Raw genomic sequence first — 20,505 nt, 5'->3', positions numbered from 1 at the left:
CTCCAAGTGCAGCTGCACAGAAAGTTCTTAAACTTTTAAAATGCTGCTGTGCTGTCATTAATTAATCCCCAAAAGGAACAAACTTGTACTCAAGTATCACTCTGCATAATTTTCAATATTTTACTTCTGCCTATTTCTCCCATCTTCTAGAAAGCTACATGCCTTTGCTTTGTTTTGATTTTGTAACACCGTATTGATTACTTTGTTATTATTCTGTACCTTTCACTTCTGCTTGAAACTAATTTACAAAAACAGAGGAATCAATGACATAACAGAACCCTCAGCATCTTTTACTGTAACTTCTTCATTTGCTTTGTTCAAATTCAGCCTCATTTTTCTAGGAAGACTAGGTATAGTAAAGAACCAGAGACTTGAATAAAAGACTTTCTAACTTCATTAATGCCTGCTCAATCCAATAATCAAAACTAGGCATTATCTTTATTTCACCATTATATTACACAAAATTGTCACTACATTGCTTCTAAAAAAAATATGTAATTTTCCACCACTCTGATTTTGGTTTATTTTAATTAAAATAATAAAATCAATAATTCTTACGACTCCTTTATCTGATTGCGCTCCTCTTTCAGCAGTGACCATTATGTCTTTCAATCCCAGTATACTTATTAGTTGTTTGTTGTTTTTATTTTCCTCAGTTCTACTGGGCACTACTACATCGTTTGCATGCCTTATTTCTTATTTGTCATACAAATTCTGTGGATAAGTAATTTGCTGCCTCCTATTCTCCCATTTCAAACTAACAATAAAATGGGTGAAAAGTTAGAAGATACTTATTTCACACTTCCTTACTTTTGGGGCAATTAACAACAAATGACATTTTAAGAATAGAAAATAATTTTAAATAAATGTGGTCAAGCTAAAGAAGTCTGAGAATATTTGCCCAATTCTATTGTAGGCTTTTTATAATACTTATGTTTCTTGCTCCAGCAGAGACACGAAGAAAGGGGAAGCAGGCTGATGTACAATGCGTAGAAGCAGCTCTTGGAGCAGCCAAGCTTCCTGGAAGGCAGTGCTAACAGTTGGCTCGTGTTTTCAGTCAGCTAGCTACAGACACTATATAAATCGTTACTGCTAGCACGGAATGAGATGCTGTAACTTCAGGTTACAGGAGACTACAGTCTTTGATACCTGTATTCAGTTTCAGGTTACAGCCCTCACACTAAGAGCTTGAGTTGGGCTCATCCTTATCATCTGTGGGGTCATCATCCTGTATCATCCTTATCAACTTACCTGCCCTCACCCTAGTACCTGAGTCACCTCACCAGAGAAGCCATCTGGGAGGTTGTAAGGGAGATGCCACCCCGGAGGACTTATGTGACTACGTATCAAGGAAAATTCAGATTAGTGGAGGGCACGTGCATTGGAAGAACAGATACATACATCCCAGAATACTCCCTCCTTCTTGTGTAATGAAAGCCTGTCCTTCCCAGGGAGTCGTGCTGGGGCAGTGACTGTGCTGTTTATCCCAGAACAGCTCTGCAGGTAGGCTGCCATGCTGTGCAGCACAACACACATACCCTTAATACAGCCTAGTGGGAGGCAGGCACAGGGGACACTTCCCCAGTGGTCTCCAAGCCTGTTAAAATTGCACATAAAAGTAACAATTGCGTGTAAAAAGTACTCTGGCCAAACAGTAGAAGTACTGGGTAAGCACGCCTCACAGCTCTTCCAAGTCTCCCATAGGAGTCCTTAAATCAAGCAAAATAACTAAGTAAAATTCGGTATATCCTGCTGAGTAAAATCCTCATCTATCCAAATTTTTCTCCTCACACATTTGGCAGATTTTAAGATGTAAATTATAATCCTGTGTGGATATACAGGAGAATGTAAATGTTGAAATTGGAACATAGACCTCATGGTCCTGGTGTTAAATCAGAGAAGCTTGGGCTACTGTAGGGTCATCAGAAGCACAAATGCAGTGCAGTTATGTTGAATCGGCATGCGGCCGATTTTGGGACTACTTTTTCCTATCTAGTTGATTTATATTATGCATGGAAGCCTGAGTATTTCCTGAAAATGGCAATGCTTACTGACTTCTATTTTCACAGTCAGTGAGAAAACAAATATAGGGCCAAAACTGAATTCTTAATTCAAGCCAAACTCCAACAGACTTTTCAGAAAAAAAGGCAGAAAGGAATCTAACATTTTTGTTTTAGTTACTCATCCTACAAGTTTGATTTTGTTATATATTTGTGGTTACTAACAAGCCTCTAGTGGGCTACAGTTCCCAGTAATTAATGTTTATTTGTTCCCCTTTTTCTAAATAATATAAATTTTGGCTCTCATGTTCTCACACAAAGATATATATATAAACATGCAAAAAGGGCAAAACAATGTATTTTATTTTGAGCTAACAAGCTCTACGATTTCAGAAAACAGGAGACGCATATCAGAGCTTACATTTCTATATAATTAGTTAAAAAAAAAAAAAGGAATAAAAAACTAATTGGGGAATATATCAACTGTAAAGAAAAAGCAAAGAGATAATATACTTCTACCTGGCCTCAGAAAAAGTTCAAATGTAAATACTTGTTTTATTTTTAAAGCAATTTTACTTTTTTCTTCTTCAGTGTATATCTTATGAAATGAAAAATTAGATACTGAAAACTCCAAATTTAGTAGATTAGAGAAAGATTAACAGTAATCATACTTCAGAAATACAGTTTCTATTTTTTGAATGCTAAATGGATCTGAGAGAAGAAAAAGGGAAAAACTGTGAAGAGTGATGTCTCACAGATTACTTTCCCCTCATATAATTTTTAATAATAAAATGGAGCTTTTGAGGTGGAAGGAAAAATTGACATTTACTGACATTTAGCAGTTAAAATGTAATCCTTCCAGAGAGTGAATAGCAGAAAAAGGTGGGGATAGAAGAGAAGGGAATCAACTTCTGCCCTGATTACCCAGAAGACAAAAGTTAAGAAGCATGGAATAAACTGAATGAAAGCACAAAACAATGAGTATTTGCAGATGAAGTTCTCCCAGGCATGAAGGAGGATGTCACAGGTCCCAGGAATACTGCTTTTGGGCTCCCTAGAAACATTCCCTACAAAACAAGTAGTCAGCTACAAACCATTAATGGCAATCAGTCATCCCGAACTGGAAACGAGATCATTGTTCCTGATGTCTCAGTGGCAGTAATTAGTGACCAACACACACAGTAACACACAGCTCAGAATCCACATAGGATTCTATTTATTAGTTTAGGAAAATGCTTTACAAATTTAATTAACCCATTTTTAAAAAGCAAATAGAAAAGAAGAAAATCCCCAGCAGTTTTTTAACAGGGACACCAATCACTCTGTGTAGATGCAAGCTGAAATGCAAAACATCAGCCCAGATTTCTGTATGATCATGCAACAAAACGTGCATAGGAATCTAAAGATTGACTACAGTCCAAAAGTATAAGGTATTTCAATGAATAACTTGCAGATTTAGAGTAAATGTGGTATGAAAGTGTAAATTATCTGACAAAAGTTAATTTATTTTTTAATTAAAGTAGTATTTGAAGGCTTGAACAGACAGCTTAAGACAACTCAATGCAGCCTGATTTCTCAGTAGGGTCATCACATTAGAAATGTCATTTCTCCTTTGAATTGTTTCAAGTTAAGTAGTTGAAATTGAGGGAGTTCTACTCTGGTGAACTCTTTTATAAAAAAACCTGATGCACTAGGGAGCTTTGAAAGATATCGTCCTTCAGAGAAGGTGAGGAACCTTTGGGTAATAAGAAACAATCATAAAACAGAACCTTGATTCGTATTAATAATCTATTAACAGTGCTAATCTTAACCAAAGAGCATTTAATGTTCTTGTGCACATAAAGGAGTAATGACATGCAGTTGTCTACTGGTAATCCTCTACGCAGCAGGAAACCAAGTGAAGATGGAACACATCGATGTTATTAATTTTTAATATAAAATAGTGCAATGTTCCCCAGTGATGTAGGACACCACGTCTTGTGCATGCGAGAAGTTGGTGACTAGCAGAGATATCAACAATACCTTCCCCTACCAAGTCATCTCTATTTTAACTTGCTCAAATGCAGGTCGGTAGATCAATTTTAAGACAGAAATGACCATTTTGGTCTGCTGAGTCAGAGCATCCTCAAGAAACAAAGGAGAAGAAATTGTATCTGGAACACGCATGTCTTGTGTTAGAAAATGGTTGTTCACTGCACAGTGCAAAGTCATTGCAGACTGAATGGCCTGAGATGTTTGAGTGTAGAAGGTTTACATAAACAACAACAGAGAACACCAATCTCCTCATGACCTTTAAAGCTTGGGAGAGATGGTAAAGATGACGTGTGAGAAACTCCACATTCAGCAGTATCATAGATGCTTTCCCATCCTATCCTTAGAGGACTGTCACACAGCCCATTCTCACACTGGCTCTACACAGGCTTCCAGCTCAAACCATTCTCCTTCTCCAAAACTGCCATCCAGTGAAACATTCTCCTTTGGTCGTAGGATGCAGGCAAACTCCTGCTTTAGTTTTTAAACTCAACAGTCCTACACGGTTATTAGCTCATATTACCAAAAATCAAGATTCACAGATACCAAGAACCAGTTTGGAGTATTTTGATTTAACAAAAAAATTATTATTGCTGTGTTGGATGCTTTATTGAAGCAACACTTGTGAGAACTTTCTTCATATTTCCCCTGTGAGACTTGGCTATTGTGCACAAACACACAACACTGCAGTCATTCACCCTCTCTCACACCTCCACAACAATGATTCAGACAGCAGAGAGGTGGGAAAGACTCAGAATTAATTGCTCTTGTATAAAGTCTTTTATCAATAATGTATACTGCTGTTTTCTCCTCCTCCCTACTGCGGTAAGAGGTTAGTTTTTGTAGATCTTCAGTGTCATGTCCCATTTTTCAACAGTAACAGGCACACAGGCCAGCCCAAGTCAAGGCAGTCACACTCACCTGCCAAAACAGGGGTGTGCCCGGCAATCTCGGTTTCTGAAATGCAACCGGAACTGAAAGTCACTCTCACACTCCCTCCACCTTCAACAGGCCTTTAATCACAGCATCTCAGCAACAGGAAAAAGTTATTACAGAGCTGAGAGAGTGGAGGAAAATTCTACTCAATACCAATCCACCAGAACTGAGACTGTTTCTAAATTAATTAACCTTTCTTCATCCACCACTCTCACTCTGTCACTCTGCTTCCCTGCACTCTGGTGAGGGAAATCCTGTGAGATGCCACTTCGTAGGTTTCCAAACATAATCAACTGAACTAAACCTGACTAAACGTGATAAACCTGGCAAAACATCTAATTCCAGTAGACAAGACAGCTATCCAGAGATTTTGGCCTGTGTAAGAATGACTTGTGTACCACAAACTCCAACACAGAGCCAAATACTTGTTAAGAAAGTGACATAAATAAACAGTAAGAAAACAACCAGCTATCAAAAGCAGCTTGCGATTCTATTCTAAGTTGTAGAGACAAAGCTTAGTATTTAGAAGTCATTAATAGGCATCCAAAACCATTAAAACCATATCTGCATTTGGGTACATGACATCATCTGTATTTGAGCCAGTTTAATGCATTACATTCCCATTTCTCTGAAGTTTCAGCTTCTGGTTTTAACTGTCTTCAGCAGTTGTTTTTTACAGTAATTTCTATTAAAAGTGAAAATAAGCAGCAGAAAGTGCTTGAAAAGAAGCTTCAACAACCCCATAGTGTTTGAATTTCCATGGCCCAAGTCTGATAAAAGCGCTTTCCTGCCCTGGTCTCCCTAAGAGGAAAAAAAAAAAAAAAAAGGGATTTAAATATGAATAGCTGTTGTGAAAAATCTATTTCACTATATGTTTACACCCTAGTTTAGACAAGAACAACTTGCCCAGGAAGACACACCCTTACATGAAACTGTTAGGCAAGCGATGGGCATCACCCAGAGCTACAGCTATCTCAAGCTGAGACTGAAGCTCCACCTCCCTCTCCACGGACAGGCGGGTATTTTACACCTGCAGCAGCAATACGCTTAACGCAAGAGAAGCGGTAAGATGCCTTCTGAAGCTCAAAGTTTCTTTACTTATCCTGACAGTTTTGTAGTTCTGAAGTGTAACAACAGGATCTAGAAGAACACAGCCAAATTTGTACAGTGTATTGAAACAAATGTTTTCTTCACATTTGCAATACTCAGAGAAGTGCTTTTTCTCTCAGGATCTTCACAGCATCACTACCACTCAGCTCCCAAGGCAATGAATTTCACTGGTTAACTGTGTATTAGAAAATACTTTTAAACAATGCAATTTTCCAAGGTCAGTAGGCACGAGGCTTAGTTTCCACCCTAAGGGGATGGGTGCCTCAGAAAACCCATCTGAGCAGGTTTAATTGGAGGAGGTTTCACATTACTGGGCAAGGCAAAAGGACTGATCATTTTTCATGTTATCATTCATAAGCAGACATTAAACATGGGTCAGAATAAATAGTGCTCTACTCTCCTTTATCACAAACTCACTGCCACAGGTTTTGCATGTATGCAAGTGCTATTTTGTTCACAGAAACACTCTTCAAAAAGCAGACAACAGAGCAGCGCCCTTCAGAACAGAAGGCTTGAAAGAACAGGAAGCTTTTAAGCATCAAGGAACCATCAAGCCCCGCCACCCTCCCAAGCCTCAAATTTTGACTGTAAATTGATTGGAAAGGGAAGAGTAGAACAAAATGAAAGGCTTTTACTCTTCACAAAGACAATGGAGACCGTTGTACTGTAGCGTGGCTGCAGCAAGGGCCTCTACCGTGGCGAGGCAGCTGAGCCAGAAAATGCAGCCCCCTCCCCTCCCTACCTTCGAGCACTGACATCCTTGGTGTTAACAACTGCGTTGCTGTGGAAACCAGACTGCTTTTGACAAAGGCACATTGACTAAAAGCAACACGTGGGAAAAAGGAATAAGGCCACGAGAGAAATTAATCCTTTACGAGAAAAATAAATAAATACATTTCTGGTTAAAAATGAGGCAAGAAAAGGATTGTCATTAGAGGCAAGTAAATTTCTTGTCATTAGAACTCCTGGCGAGGAGAACGCTGGCAGCTATGGCACTACCAAACGCCAGGCCTTGGGGTGGTGCAAATGGGATTTTAAGGACTCTTCACCCCTGAAATATATGGTAGATTTGGTGCTAAGGAGAACACAAGAGTCCCACGCAGAACATAGGTGTGCGAGGCGGCTGCTCCCTATCCAGTTTTTAACTGTTTTCCTTTGAAAACAAAAATAAAAACCAAATCCACCCCACAGTACAATAGAAACCAACTGCAGTTATAAATCACCGCTGAAGTGCTTTCATGAGGCTTACAGCTGATTCACACCTAGGCAAACTACTCGTCCCAGCCAAAATTTCACCACACAAGAAAGTTCAGTGCATGAAGAGCATGAGTCACTCCACACCCTGCCGTTTCCAAACAGTTTATATATTTCAGAAGTGCTGTCCAAAAAACCAAACAAAAAAAAGTTTTTCTGAGCTCTCCCCTTACAATGGGCTAATAAATCTATCCTCAGCCCTAGCTGACTCAGATCCCAGGAGCTGCCTTAGGGCCTGTTACTTGGAAGCCTGTGTACTTAAGAGAGTATTCAAGAAAAAAAAAAAAAATAATGCTGGGAAAAAGCCCATGGAGACGAGCCAGAGTTTGAACTGGCAAGACTTAAGATCTGTGAACAGTGCAACTTTAATAAGATTGGCTCCTTAGCCAGAACATCTGAAATTACTCGTAAAGATGGCACATTCAGGGTGGTTCGTTTTGGGTTTTTTAAGTAAGTTCAGAAACCAAACTTTTTCTGGAGGAAAAATTAATTTGACACTAATTTAATATTTGCTTTCTCTCTTAAAACAGGCCATGAAAGCTTCAGTGCAAAATACCTCTATTACAAAGATTCAGAAACTAGGAGGCCATCTGTGATTTACATGCTGAGCAAGAATTCTCTCCCCCTTCACTCTTGAGGTATTAAAATGCTGGAACGTTATAGCTTAATCTCATTTACTGAGCTTTGAATCATTTTAAGTACTTAGGAAGTCTGTGTAAAATACCACAATCCACACAGTTTATACACTCTAATCCAGACAGACTGCACCACCAGCTTGCACCAGTGATGGCAGAAAGAAGTTCTCACGGTTTTCCAATTAAGTGAACAGGCATCTACTCTCCACCTCCGGTACTGGCCACATCTCTGCCACTTTCCTTTGCATGAATGTCTCCATGTCTTCTTACAGTGTAAGAGCCACAACGCACACAGTTCAAACAACTCCACTGTACCCAAAGAAATGAGGATAGCTATGCGGAGAGCTATATTGTTGCTATTAGAACATTACACACGAACCTAAAGTCTGGTGTTCTAAAGACACATTTAACATGCAAAAATTCCGTAACAAGGAAACATATGCACATCATATGAGAAAGGGGAACTTTTTCAGGGTCAAACAAATAGTAACTGCAAAAACATTCAGGGATGCAAAATGTTGCATATGATTATGTAAATAAGTCAGTATCTTTTTTTTTTTAGAAAAAAATAATTGCTGTATACAGTTAAGAGATTAACACAAAACAGTCTTTATATGCAAGTGATTAATCTATTAACTTTCTCAAATTCACATTGGCTCTTGCTCCCAATGACAGTGACATCTTCCTTCTCTAGGCTTCCTATGACTTTATCACAGCAGGAAGATAATCTCTTTCTTCTGTTGAGACTTAGCTGGCAGCAAGTTATCATGAGAAGTCATTTATTCTCAGATCAGGCAGCTCTTACACAGGGTGCTACAACAGACAGAGAAAAATACACTAAGGAAAAAAAGATGCACGTGAGCTGTGACATTCAAGTGTGGTCCTGATTCTTCCCAAATTATAAAGATGTTACCAGGTTTTTCCAGTTTGGGCATCCCTCTAGATGGTATTACCATACGTAAATGAGGCTGAAGTACACTTGTCTTGTAACTGAACTTTAAAATTCTTGCTTATTGTTCCCTCAAACTAAAGCTGATTTGCAAAATCCAGTTATCTGTAATGAGACTCCCAGCCAGCATGAATCAGCAAGGTTTTACTTTAGTTAAATGGAATAGGAGGATTTAGACTCTGAAGGGAGGAGGAAGAGACAAAGAGAAGGGTCTTCTAGTCCAAACAGGGTGTCAAGTGATTAGTCGTGCCTGACCGATATGCACACAGCTCTCCCTTTAATCACCTTCCTCCCAGTTGAAGACATTTATCTATAATACTTTCTCAGATCTTTGAACCTGGGTGAAGGCAGGGGAACACACCTTGACCTTCTCACGCTTTGCTGCTACACAAGTCAGGTATAACCTGTGCCAGCTTGACAGACCAAAAGAGAACACAGAAGGTGCAAAGTAGCATCAAGATAGTTTTGGTTTTTTATTAAGATGAACAACTGACATCATCTACGTGGACTTGTGCAAAGCTTTTGACACTTTCGTGCGTGACATCATGGTCTCTAAATTGAGAGACGTGGGTTTGGCAAATGGACCACTCGGCAGATAAGGAATTAGCATGATGGTCACAGTCAATGAGTTGAGGTCAAAAGCTCGATGTCCAAGTGGAGAGCAGTGACAAGCGCTGTTCCTCAGGGGTCGGGGTTGGGACTGGCACTGTTTAACATCTTTGTTGGTGACATGGCCAGTGGGATTGAGCCGACGACACCAAGCTGTGTGGTGCGGGCGACACACTGGAGGGCAGGGATGTGCCATCCAGAGGGACCTGGACAGGCTGGAGAAGTGGGCCCATGTGAACCTCATGGAGTTCAACAAGGCCAAGTGCAAGGTCCTGCACATGGGTCAGGGCAATCCCAAGCACAAATCCAGGCTGGGTGAGGAGTGGATTGAGAGCAGCCATGAGGAGGAGGACTTGGGGGGTACTGGTGGAAGGAAAACTGACTATGAGCCAGCAATGTGCACTCACAGCCCAGAAAGCCAACCGTGTCCCGGGCTGCATCAAGAGAAGTGTGGCCAGCAGGTCGAGGGAGGGGGTTCTTCCCCTCTACTGTGCTCTCATGAGACCCTCCCTGACCTGCAGTGCTGTGTCCAGATCTGGGGCACCCAACATGAGAAGGACATGGACCTGCATGAAGATGTTCAGGGAGCTGGAGCACCTCCCCTGTGAGGACAGGCTGAGAGACTTGGGATTGTTCAGCCTGGAGGAGAGAAGGCTCCAAGGAGACCTTATAGAGGCCTTCCAGTACTTAAAGGGGCTACAGGAAAGGTGGGCGGGGACTCTTTATCAGAGGGTGTAGGGATAGGACAAGGGGTAACGGTTTTAAAATGAAAGAGGGTAGATTTAGGTTAGATAGAAGGAAGAAATACTTTACTGAGGGTGAAGAGACACTGGCACAGGTTGCCCAGAGAAGCTGTGGCTGCCCCCTCCCTGGAAGGGTTCAAGGCCAGGTTGGACGGGGCTTTGGGCAACCTGGGCTGGTGGAAGGTGTCCCTGCCCATGGCAGGGGGGTGGGACTAGATGAGCTTTAAGGTCCCTTCCAACCCAAACCTTTCTATGATTCTATGACTTAATGGTTTATAGCATTTGCCTTTCTGTTTGCACTCCATAGGCTTAATGAACTGCCATGGAACCTAATAAGAACTTACTACACATAGTTTTATTATTATAGACCAAGCCCATCTTTTTTTTTTTTTTTAAATTTTCTTGTATTTCAAATAAGAAGATGACCAGTCAGGAATGTCAGATCTTCAAAGTAAATTGATAAAGTCTACCTTTTTAAATTAACTAGTCCAACTGACATTCTGGAAGGTGCCATTCTGGCCCAAATATGTACAAAGTGCTCAAAGACTCAGGTCTTGAATGACTCACTGGTTTAAAAACAATTCTTGTAGCAGCAGAAATGACCCACTTTTTAATCGACTGAATGTTATTTTAGGTATTTTATGCATATTTATGTAATACTTATCAAGACTGGCACTGAAGGATAAAATTCAAGGACCAGTCTCATGCTATCCATATTTTAGGTACTCCTCCATACACTGGGGCTGCCATTTAACTAGAACTTTTCTGAACTCATATTCATTCTACACAGTATCTGGCTTTGATCTACAACACATAGCTCCTGGAGTTTATTACTCATACTCAGCTGTGTTCCTGACACTGAATTTACTGTAGCATGAGATAAATCAGTATAAATAGGCTGCAGGAAACACGGTAGGTAAGAGGGAACTACAGAATACTTCACTAGAAAGTGCTAATTTCCTCCTGAAACATACAATCTCTCCAGTACAGCAAGAGCTCCTTCCTCCTGCACACACCCTAACCAACAATTACACTTGGTTCCCCTGAATTCCCACCACAGTTCTAGTTTAGTACATTATTCTCCCTTATTCTAAAAATGTTGAAATGTTTCATTCCTAATCTGGCATGATTTTCTTCTCTTCTAAAAATGCAATCTATAGCATCTAAGACGACTGTTAACATTCCCTATTCTACAATCAATCATCAGCCTGAAATAACCTTCACTTTCACTGTATGCATTGCCTTCTCCACTGCTGCATTCTTTTCCCTGATCATGGTCTTATTTCAGGCAATAAACAGGGTATTTTGAAAGTACCAGTTATTCAGATAGCTTGCAAAACAGGTACTTTGGACTGTACAGTCTCCCATTTGTGAGCAATCACGACCTGACTTCAGGGTATACTAACTGAAAACAGACTATCCAGCAATTAACTGACATTATGTAGCATTACTTAACATAATCAGAAACATTAAAATTGAGTGAGAGGCAGAAACATAGGTCAAGACTAAATGAAATTAAGGTTATGCAGAATGACCACCTTTCTCCACAGCAACTCCACTTTGGAAAGCAGAACAACAGTCTCTATAGAGTCCTTTGCGTGGTTTCCAAGAACCGTTTTGGGAAAGATTTTTTTGCAAACTTTCTTTCTCCATTACCTGCTTTCCTTCCTTCTGAGCACAAAGTTATGCTAATATTCTTACGCATAACAGTAGAGGCTCCTACTCTATGATTATCATTTATATCATTCACCATTTGTATCATTCCTTAAATCTAAAAGGCAAGGAGCCTGTTCATTTTTGTGTTTGCTTTTTGCTTTATTTAACTTTCGGGCTTCACCCTATTTGTCTTCAAATCAGTAAGTGACATATACTGTATTGTTGGCACTCAGCAGCACAGGACATTTTCCATGAGGCAGGTCATGACTTCATTCACTATTTATTCTAGAGGATATGACCTATGAACTAGCAGGTCCATTCACACATACTCTGCCTTAACCTAGAAGCCTCAGATGTCTGGAAGGCAGCTGCAGTATACACCGCCTATGCACAGGGCTTAGCGGAGAAGCACATTACAACTATTACACCATTATTCAGGAGAGTTTTCATATCAAAGGTACCAAGACGCTCATAACCAATATACTTTGTTTTCCTGAAGTTCCAAGGGTCTTTGTTTTGCTGCCATGCCTGAATTGTCCTTCCTTTTCTTCTCCTGGAAAGAAGCAACACGTGTTTACTGACGGTGAATGGTATGCCAACGACATGCAACACTGTTTTTACATCCTGAAACATCCACTAAAATCCTGAACCTGCAGATGCAGAGAAGTCCCAATACCCCAGCAGCATGCTCTGTAGCTCTCTTTTCTTGATCAAACTCTGTCTGAGCCCTTTCTACCATCTTTTACAAAAAGAAAGTATGTCATCAAATGCATTGAAATATTATTTTGACACCACTTAGCAGGAATTTGTGTCCAGGAAAAAAAAAAAAAAGTGGGGGAAAAAGGAAGAAAGAAAGAACAAGGAACTGTAGGTTGGGTTTTTTTAATGGAAGGCAAGTCCCAGGAGTCCACATTTATCCTCACAGGTAGGCAGCTACTTTGGCCTCCTCCTCTCCCTAAAACCAGGGAGGAGTGTGAAAAACAGCAGAGAACACTCAAGCTGATGGCAGTGTTAAAGGAGTAGAGGTTAAATTTTAGCCCCAAAGATAAAGTGAACAGAAGAGGGCAGACTGACAAAGAAGAGATAAATATAGAAGGGTGACTAGACTTCACTTGACGCTATTTCTGGATCAACTATGGAGAGAGATCTGAGAAGGTTTTCTATTTGTAAGGAAGAGAGACTAAAACATAGTTGCCTTCTAGAAGGCCACAGGCCTGCACAGCAGTTTTGTTTATGCTTTTACTTTTCTAAATCCCTGCATTCTCACTAGTTGGAAACAGTGCTGTTCAGCCAAAATGTCATTATGTGTTTAAGTGAGTAACTAGATTAGATTTTCTGGAGCAGGACAGCAATGTGTGTGGCATTTCAATCTAACGGAAACAAAGCTGACAGCATATTGTACAAGTGTGTAGCAAATCACAATGCCAAGCAGAGTAAACTAAGCCACATAATACTTCAGGAAAATAACCAAAGCCCTGCAGTATCTCTGAGAGGATGTCTTGTGTTTTCCCACTCTAGAATGATTAGTGACATTCTAACTAGTTCCAATTATGGACACAGACTAAAGAGGACAACAGGGACCTCCCAACTACAGTATGTAGTGCTTGACTGACACATGGCTCTGCGGATGAATGTTTCTGCCTGTTCCAGTCCTTTCCTCTGGAGTACCTCAGTTAAAATTCCTTCCATTGAGTAATTTCTATCCAGATCCTGGCTGTGCTGGCTTTGTTCCCATATAAAAGAAAACCTGCAGGCAGAAAGCAGTGCCATCTGCCAAGTCAGAAGCTGCTTTAATGGGCAAGTTTGGTGTGAAGGGGAACAGACTATTACGCTTTATCTTCGGCAGCAGGAATGATGTTTTTCCTTTCCCAGGAGTAGATTACAGTGAGCATACTCACACCTGAAGTATTTGTTACACAAATATACATAGATCTCAATGGATACTGCACAAGCAACCTCTAGAAAAAGAAAAAACACAGCCAGCTACCCTTTTTTCCTGTTCGACTTGCAATTCAATCTTCACATTTCTCTTTACCTGTCAGACCAGTTGGGTTTTTTCTGTGACAGCTTCATCAGCCTCCACTTTCTATTCCTGTAAGCAAATGATAACCCCGCCATCACACCTAGGATGTATGAGCAGTGGCAAGGCAGAAGCGTCAAGGCCCTATTGTCCCTACGCAGAGAATTCTGCACTGAAGCTGTATCTGAACATTTTTTTTCCAAGTTTCTTGTCCCTTTTCCGTAACTGTTTTGACTGGATGGTTTGCTCTGAAGTTTCATCTGGAGTAGATTTGGGATTCGCGTGGCCCAGTTCACGTTTCACAAGAAACAATGAAAAAACTTCCTCTGAATATTTTCATCCTTGCAAATATCTTCAGGGCTAGGAAAAGATCTTTCTATTCTTGCCAATTAACCAAGCATAGTTTTTATCCTTCCTTGTTGGGTAATCTTCTCATTAGACCATCTTTGGAGAGAATAGCGGATTCTCTCTGGGCTACTGGCAGTTTTACTTAATTGCATATTTAACTTTTTATTCAGCACTTAAACTCATAATGATAAGAAATACACACACGCAAGCAGCAAACTATTATCTGCCATTTAAACTCCCTAGAGAACTCATAAACATCTTAATATTTCTGTTCCTTTCAAAAGAAAAGTGCACACATTCCACAGCTGGGGAGGGGAGGATGACAAACACATATAAAGCATAATTTCAGTGATATATTAGCCATTAATGACAAAACTCCAGCTTGGGAAGGGGGGTGGTGTTTTAGTCCTTAAGATATTTTTAAAAGTTCTGAAAAAATCAGCCAACTCAATCAGTGCTAAACAGAAACTGGTATTGGAGGCCCTACTACAGCTTCCTCCTCCCCATCAGGCAGAGTACACCGTCAGGGCACAGCAACTTTACTTTTCTTCTCCCCCTCCCAACTCTGAGTGCTGAATTAAAAAAAATATTTTACGGATGCTAGTATCCATAGTAATGCATCTCCTATTTGATTCCAGCGCTACAGAATTTGCTCTGGAACACACTTGTTGCCCCTGGATTGTGCTCTGAAATGGCAACTTCTATTTTAAAATGCTTCCAGGCCTTATGACTGCAAAACCTTTGAAGTATGAATGGTCTATAATCAGCAACAAAGCCGCTGAACTATTCGGAAACATCAGAACAGCTTCATATTAACTATTATCCTTCATCACGGTATGCTAAGTATAGAAATTAATGTTGATAGCACTTCAGAAGGATCTGATTAATGGATCACCTCAGAGTTGTAAAAACCTGACACTCCTCTATGCAGGTGCAAAACCCCACTACTTCCAAGTCTGCCAAATCCTCCAGTTTCCCCATGAAAAATTTCTGTGAGTCAGCTAATTCAAAAAACAGTGTGATAAAATGAGAGTGTTGGAAACGTGAATTTATCATCGTTATTGTATTATAAGCTTTTCTAGTTCCTCTATTAAAAATCTTTTCAATACACAAAGCCACCAGATATTTCCAGTCTGCTCCGTCAAAGCGCAAAGGCTTTGCTGGGGACAGCAGTTCTACTTGGCAAAGGTAAGACCATACCCAGACCTTGGCAGACCTTCCAGCTGACCACTAGCAGCAAACATCCTGCTGTCAGCAAACATGGAGTGTGAGGTTTAAGAAAAGGAAGGGTACCTGAAAGCCTTCTAGACATCCCAACTAATCAGATTAACACCAGCAAGGACTCTGTAACATTCTTAAGTAAATGACAATTACTTCAGCTGGTTTTCAGCCTTACCATACAGAACCATCCTGGTTCTCATTTGGGCTGCTTTTTTCTAAGGATGTGGTTTAAAAGCATCAGGGGAATCTTCAAGTTTAAAAGCTGCAGAGCAAAAGGCAGGTAAGCTTTATGTTCTCTAATGAATGGTTACTGCTCCATTTACTTAAGTGGTACTTAGCACCATAAATATCTACTAAACTTACTTGCCATACTGGTGTAATCAGTGTTTTCCCAAGTAATACCCTTCTGTAAATGGATCACAAAAATAAAGAGAATAAGTGAATAAACAACTGGAAATGCCCCTTAAGAAAAGTCTTCAAAGGGAGGAAAGCCTGAAGACCAATGAACATTTAAATCCTTCCCCGTTTAGGCCTATTTCATTGCACAAGATCAAGAACAGTTTCCTCCCCAAATACTGCATAATAGGTTCATTCAAAATCTAGCAAGCTTTCTCACAGAACACACCAAGACACTGTTCTCTCCCCCGCTTTTTTGTCTTTTAAATATGAACACGAGAATTTCACAGCTGATAACATTCTTCTGGAAACTCAGAATATTCTGGAAAAGACTCAAGTTTGGACTACAATGTTGTAAGTAATAGCAAATGTCTCCACATATTCAAAGTCTTCATACAGCACTGTGAAATGTAAGCAACAGAACAAGTAGCTTTTACAGGGCATTGGAAGTGAACTCTGGCCGCCAAATTGTAAATAAGGAAAAAAAAAAAAAGAAAAAGCCTACATACCTTCAAAGCACATTTCTGGCCTGTCTCCTTGTTGAAACACTCCAGTACTTTGCCATTGATTCCTAACCCTAGCACCCGTTTGGAGAGTTTGTAGTCATCCGTAACTGCATGTTTTTTTATTTCCAGTTTGACATGGGCTGCTCCCCCAGGCAAGGACTTCACGCTGCTCTTGCTATCCACATGACTCTCTGGCTGGGATTCCTGTTCACCTGCACTTTGTTCCATATCAGGGAAGAGCCTGAGATTACAGAGATACCCAACAGATTCCCTGTGGGTTATCCTCAGCAGAGTCCCTCCTCTTAGGGGATCAAACCCAGTGCTTCAAACAGTCCATTTGCTCGCCATTTAGTCCTGAGTAAAAATGTAAACGAGTGTTAGTAATTGATGCGAACTAACAGTTCTCCCACCTAACCACTTTCCCCTCTTCCTTTGTTAACAAGATGACCAGGTGCTAGAGAGACCAAAAGTGGAGGTTCACCTCAGGAAAGCACACTTTGTTTAGCTTTACAGACCAGTCGCCCCAGTTCCAATATACACAACTATCAGTCTGCAGTTATAAATTACTGCTTTTGCTGCAACAAGTGCCTGCACTGAGTCTTGGACTAAAGTCTTACTCAGCTAAGCTCTGTACAACAGAACAGAGAGCCTCCGCTTCAAGGAGCTTATAAACCTGCAGCAACAACTTGTTGCCTCAACGTTTTATGTAGAAATCTCTGCAACGGTCCCCTGCCTCACCTGGACACCAAGTTACACAAGAGAACCACCAATACCTGGATTAAACCCCACAGGGGCACTGCCTGGGCAGGCATCGGACCTGATGCCAGGCCAGCGCTTACCAAACGGCCCCGGTCCGCAGAGCGAGGGGCAGGTGCCGCGTTACTTCGGGGACCATCAAACCACCCACAAACTCGGGTACATGGAGATGCAACCGCGTGGCTCCCGAAGCCTCGGAGCTGCCTGACCCCGCTGGGGACCAGAGGGCCTCTGGCCTCTCGGGAGCGCGGCCGCGGGGGAGATACCGGTGCCGGGGCCTCCGAGCCCCGTTAGCACGGCTGAGCCACGAGCAGGCGAGGCGCCGCCGGGGAGGCTGCGGGCCGTTCCTCACGCCAGGGGGGGGGGGCAGGGGGGTGGCGGGCCCGAGGCCCGCCCCGCAGACAGCCGCCCCGGGCGAGGGAGCGGCTCCCGCAGCGGAGGCCGGCGGCGGGGCGGCTCCCTCAGCCCCCCACGCTGCGAGGCGGAGGAGGAGGCGGGAAAGCCCCGAGGCGGGAAAACCCCTGAGGTGAGGTGAGGTGAGGCGAGGCGGGCCCCGCGGCGCGCAGGGGGGCGGCGGCGGCGCCGGGGACCGGCCGGGGTGGGAGTGCGGGGGGGAGGCCCCGCCGCCGGGCCCCGCCGGTGGACGGTTACCTGCCTGTGGCGGCGCGGCGCGGCCCCAGCCGAGGCTTCCCGGTGCGGAGTCCCGGAAGGCGGGGTCTGCCTGGGCCCGCCCCGACGCCCTGGGCAGGTGCGCGCCGCCTCCCCCCCGCGCTGAGGGGAGGCCGCCCGCCGCGGGGCCCGGCCCGACCCCACCCCACCCCGGGGAAGCCGTCAGGTCGGGCCGGGCCCCGCCTGCGCTGAGGGGGGAGCGGAGGCCCCGGCCGGAGCTGCCTCACCCCCCGCCCCCCCCCACCTCCCTTCCTCCCCGCGGCTGCATGGGGCCGGGCGGGCGGTGCCCGGCGGCAGGTTCCCCGGGGAAGGGCGAGCGGGTGGTGGGGAACATCCCCCGCGTGGGGCGGTGTTTTTAAGGCAGCGGCGACGTTATTCATTTATTGGGGTAAACGGCCCTGCTGGGGGGGGGGGGGGGCAAAGCTGCCTCGGCGGCTCCGGGCTTGTGCCGTAGCGCGCCCGCGCGGTGGCGGCGGGGGGGGGGCGGAGGCCCGCCGGCCCTTCCCCCCGATCGCTCCGTTGAGGAAGGGGAAAGGATTGACACGTTCACTCTTAAAAACCTGTTTTAAACAGTGAGGACATTGCTATGGAGCAAAGCACCGAGACTCGATGCTGGGCAAACTACGGTCCTTCAGGCGCCATGGCTACCGAAATAGTGGGTGCCGTTACTAAAGGCGACCTCTTCTGCCAAATAAGCAGTCCGAATTTCTTTGCACTTTCATATGCACAGTGAGGATATTAAAAGTGATGGTTCCCACAGCAACTGTCGCTCATCGCTGGTGCACAGAGTGTAGTTATAGGGATGTGAAATGCTGAGTTTTTCCTACATGTGAAGATGAGTCATGCATTGAAATGGAGCTGTATTTGTATCACTGGAAAGAGCTTAAAGTTCACACGCTTTACGAGTTAAAAATACATTTGTCATTTTACATAACATAATGGCATCTGGAGTTCTAGCGGTTAGGAAAATAATTAAAAGGGCTAATGAGTCCTTTCTCCAAGGGATAAAAAGTAGTTCAACTTAGCAGGATGCAGACTGCAGTATATTGCCATGTGATGTGACACTACAGCTATTCCGCCTCAGGTTTCCCTTCCAGGCTTTCAGCAGTTCAGCTACTGGAGGGCCTGGTCCCCTGATTCAGTTCACCTATTCTGGGCTAATCCAATCCCAGAGGAACACAGCTATTTCCAACCTCTCCTTCTCAGGCTTGGCTTCCAGCCTTTTTAGGTTTTGCACCACCTCCCACTGTGGCAATCTCAGGCAAACGTATGCAGAACTGTAAGCTCCCAGGTTGCAAGCCTTCAGTAACGCTGTTCTGTAGTCAGCAGCTTGCTCTTACTTTCCTTCCCACGGCTTCTGCCTGTATCTGCCGTTTTATTTGTCCTAGATGGCAATTCCTATCTCTGCTTCTTTCTTGCTCACAGTCACTGGGGGCCAGACCCTTCAGAAAACTTCTAAATCTCTCAGCTCTCTTCTGTATTTTATAATTTGAGAAATATACTCACTCACACCAATTTCCCAGCCCCACTTCTACACCATTCCCAGCCCCACTTCTGATCTTTCCATGTAGCTCTTACAGAAAAGTCTATGGCTGACCAAAGCAAGCAGAAGTTACAGCGGCTAGCACATTAAAACTAGCAGAAGGCAATTTATGGCCCTATTCTGGGAAATATTAAACATTGCAAAAATTTCAAGCAGATGTCTACTTAAGGGGTTGCTATTTTTTACGGAGTGTGTCAGAAGCAAGGAATTTCATTAAGAAATTATGACTCTTTCTAACTATTACAAGAATGAGTTTCTATAAAATAAGCTTTGCGTGGAAAGAAAGCAGGAAAGATGAAGGAATAAGACAGGATTCTTCTGTGTGAAGTTAGTTGGTTCTCAGTTACGAACAGTCTCCCACTGAGAAGACTTCAACTGGTAGGATAAAAGACACGTTTTTCAAGTCACTGCTTGACACGATATCTTACTGAAAACTATGCTTGTTTGGGTTCACTGCTTGATGTTGTCTATATATGCTCTTAGCAAAGTTCACCGTTTTATCAGGAACGAGTAATAAGTTTAAACAAGGCAAAGACCTTAAAAATCCAGTGTGAATCATGGTTAATAAGGCTTTACACCAACCCTCTGCTAATTTCACCCGCCATAAAGTCTGAAAAAGACTTTCCAGCACCAGCCCAAGTATCAAATAGCCTCACTGCACACAAGGATGACCACAGCTAAGGAACAAAAAGCAAATATATTCCCTTGCTTTTTGTGCTCCTTGTTTGTCTTAGGCTGTTGGAGCACAAAGCGTATCTCCACCCAGGCAAAACACAAGTATCATGTGCAGAAAATCTTTAAAACCAGTGACAAAGACAGTATTTCTCAATATCTAAAAGTCTTTGCAACAGAGTGTTTTCACAAGTAACAAGGTGGCAATCTGATACTGTAAGTAACAGCCAAAGTATCCTGTGCTCTTGTACTAAACTAAACCTCTTCCACCAGACACCTCTCCTGATTTTGCGTAGCTGATGCTTTTTACTCAATCTTATTCTGACAGCGCTGGGCAGCCCCAAAGCAGTCTGGTTTGGTGCTGCACTAGTGAAACGACTTTGCTATAGTGACCCGGTGTGGTGTCTTCGGTGACTGTACCTGCACAGCCGTGTTGGGTACCCACCCATCC

At 42.8% G+C, this 20,505-nt stretch overlaps 1 protein-coding gene across 1 annotated transcript in view; it reads right to left on the bottom strand.

Annotated features, from left to right (window-relative positions):
• The window catches only part of MAPKAPK3 (MAPK activated protein kinase 3), a 51,768-nt gene extending 33,792 nt beyond the window's left edge, over positions 1–17,976 (bottom strand). The window contains exons 1-2 of the mRNA XM_074879557.1: positions 17,822–17,976; positions 16,418–16,768 (exon numbers count right to left, since the gene is read on the bottom strand). Coding sequence (XP_074735658.1) covers positions 16,418–16,642 — 225 coding nt within the window. The 5' untranslated portion in view covers positions 16,643–16,768; positions 17,822–17,976. The remainder of the gene's footprint in view (positions 1–16,417; positions 16,769–17,821) is intronic.
• Positions 17,977–20,505: the final 2,529 nt, after the last annotated feature.

The sequence above is a fragment of the Strix uralensis genome, chromosome 10 (assembly GCF_047716275.1).
Source record: "Strix uralensis isolate ZFMK-TIS-50842 chromosome 10, bStrUra1, whole genome shotgun sequence".
Lineage (NCBI taxonomy): Eukaryota > Metazoa > Chordata > Aves > Strigiformes > Strigidae > Strix > Strix uralensis.
This window is presented reverse-complemented; position numbering and strand designations above follow the sequence as displayed.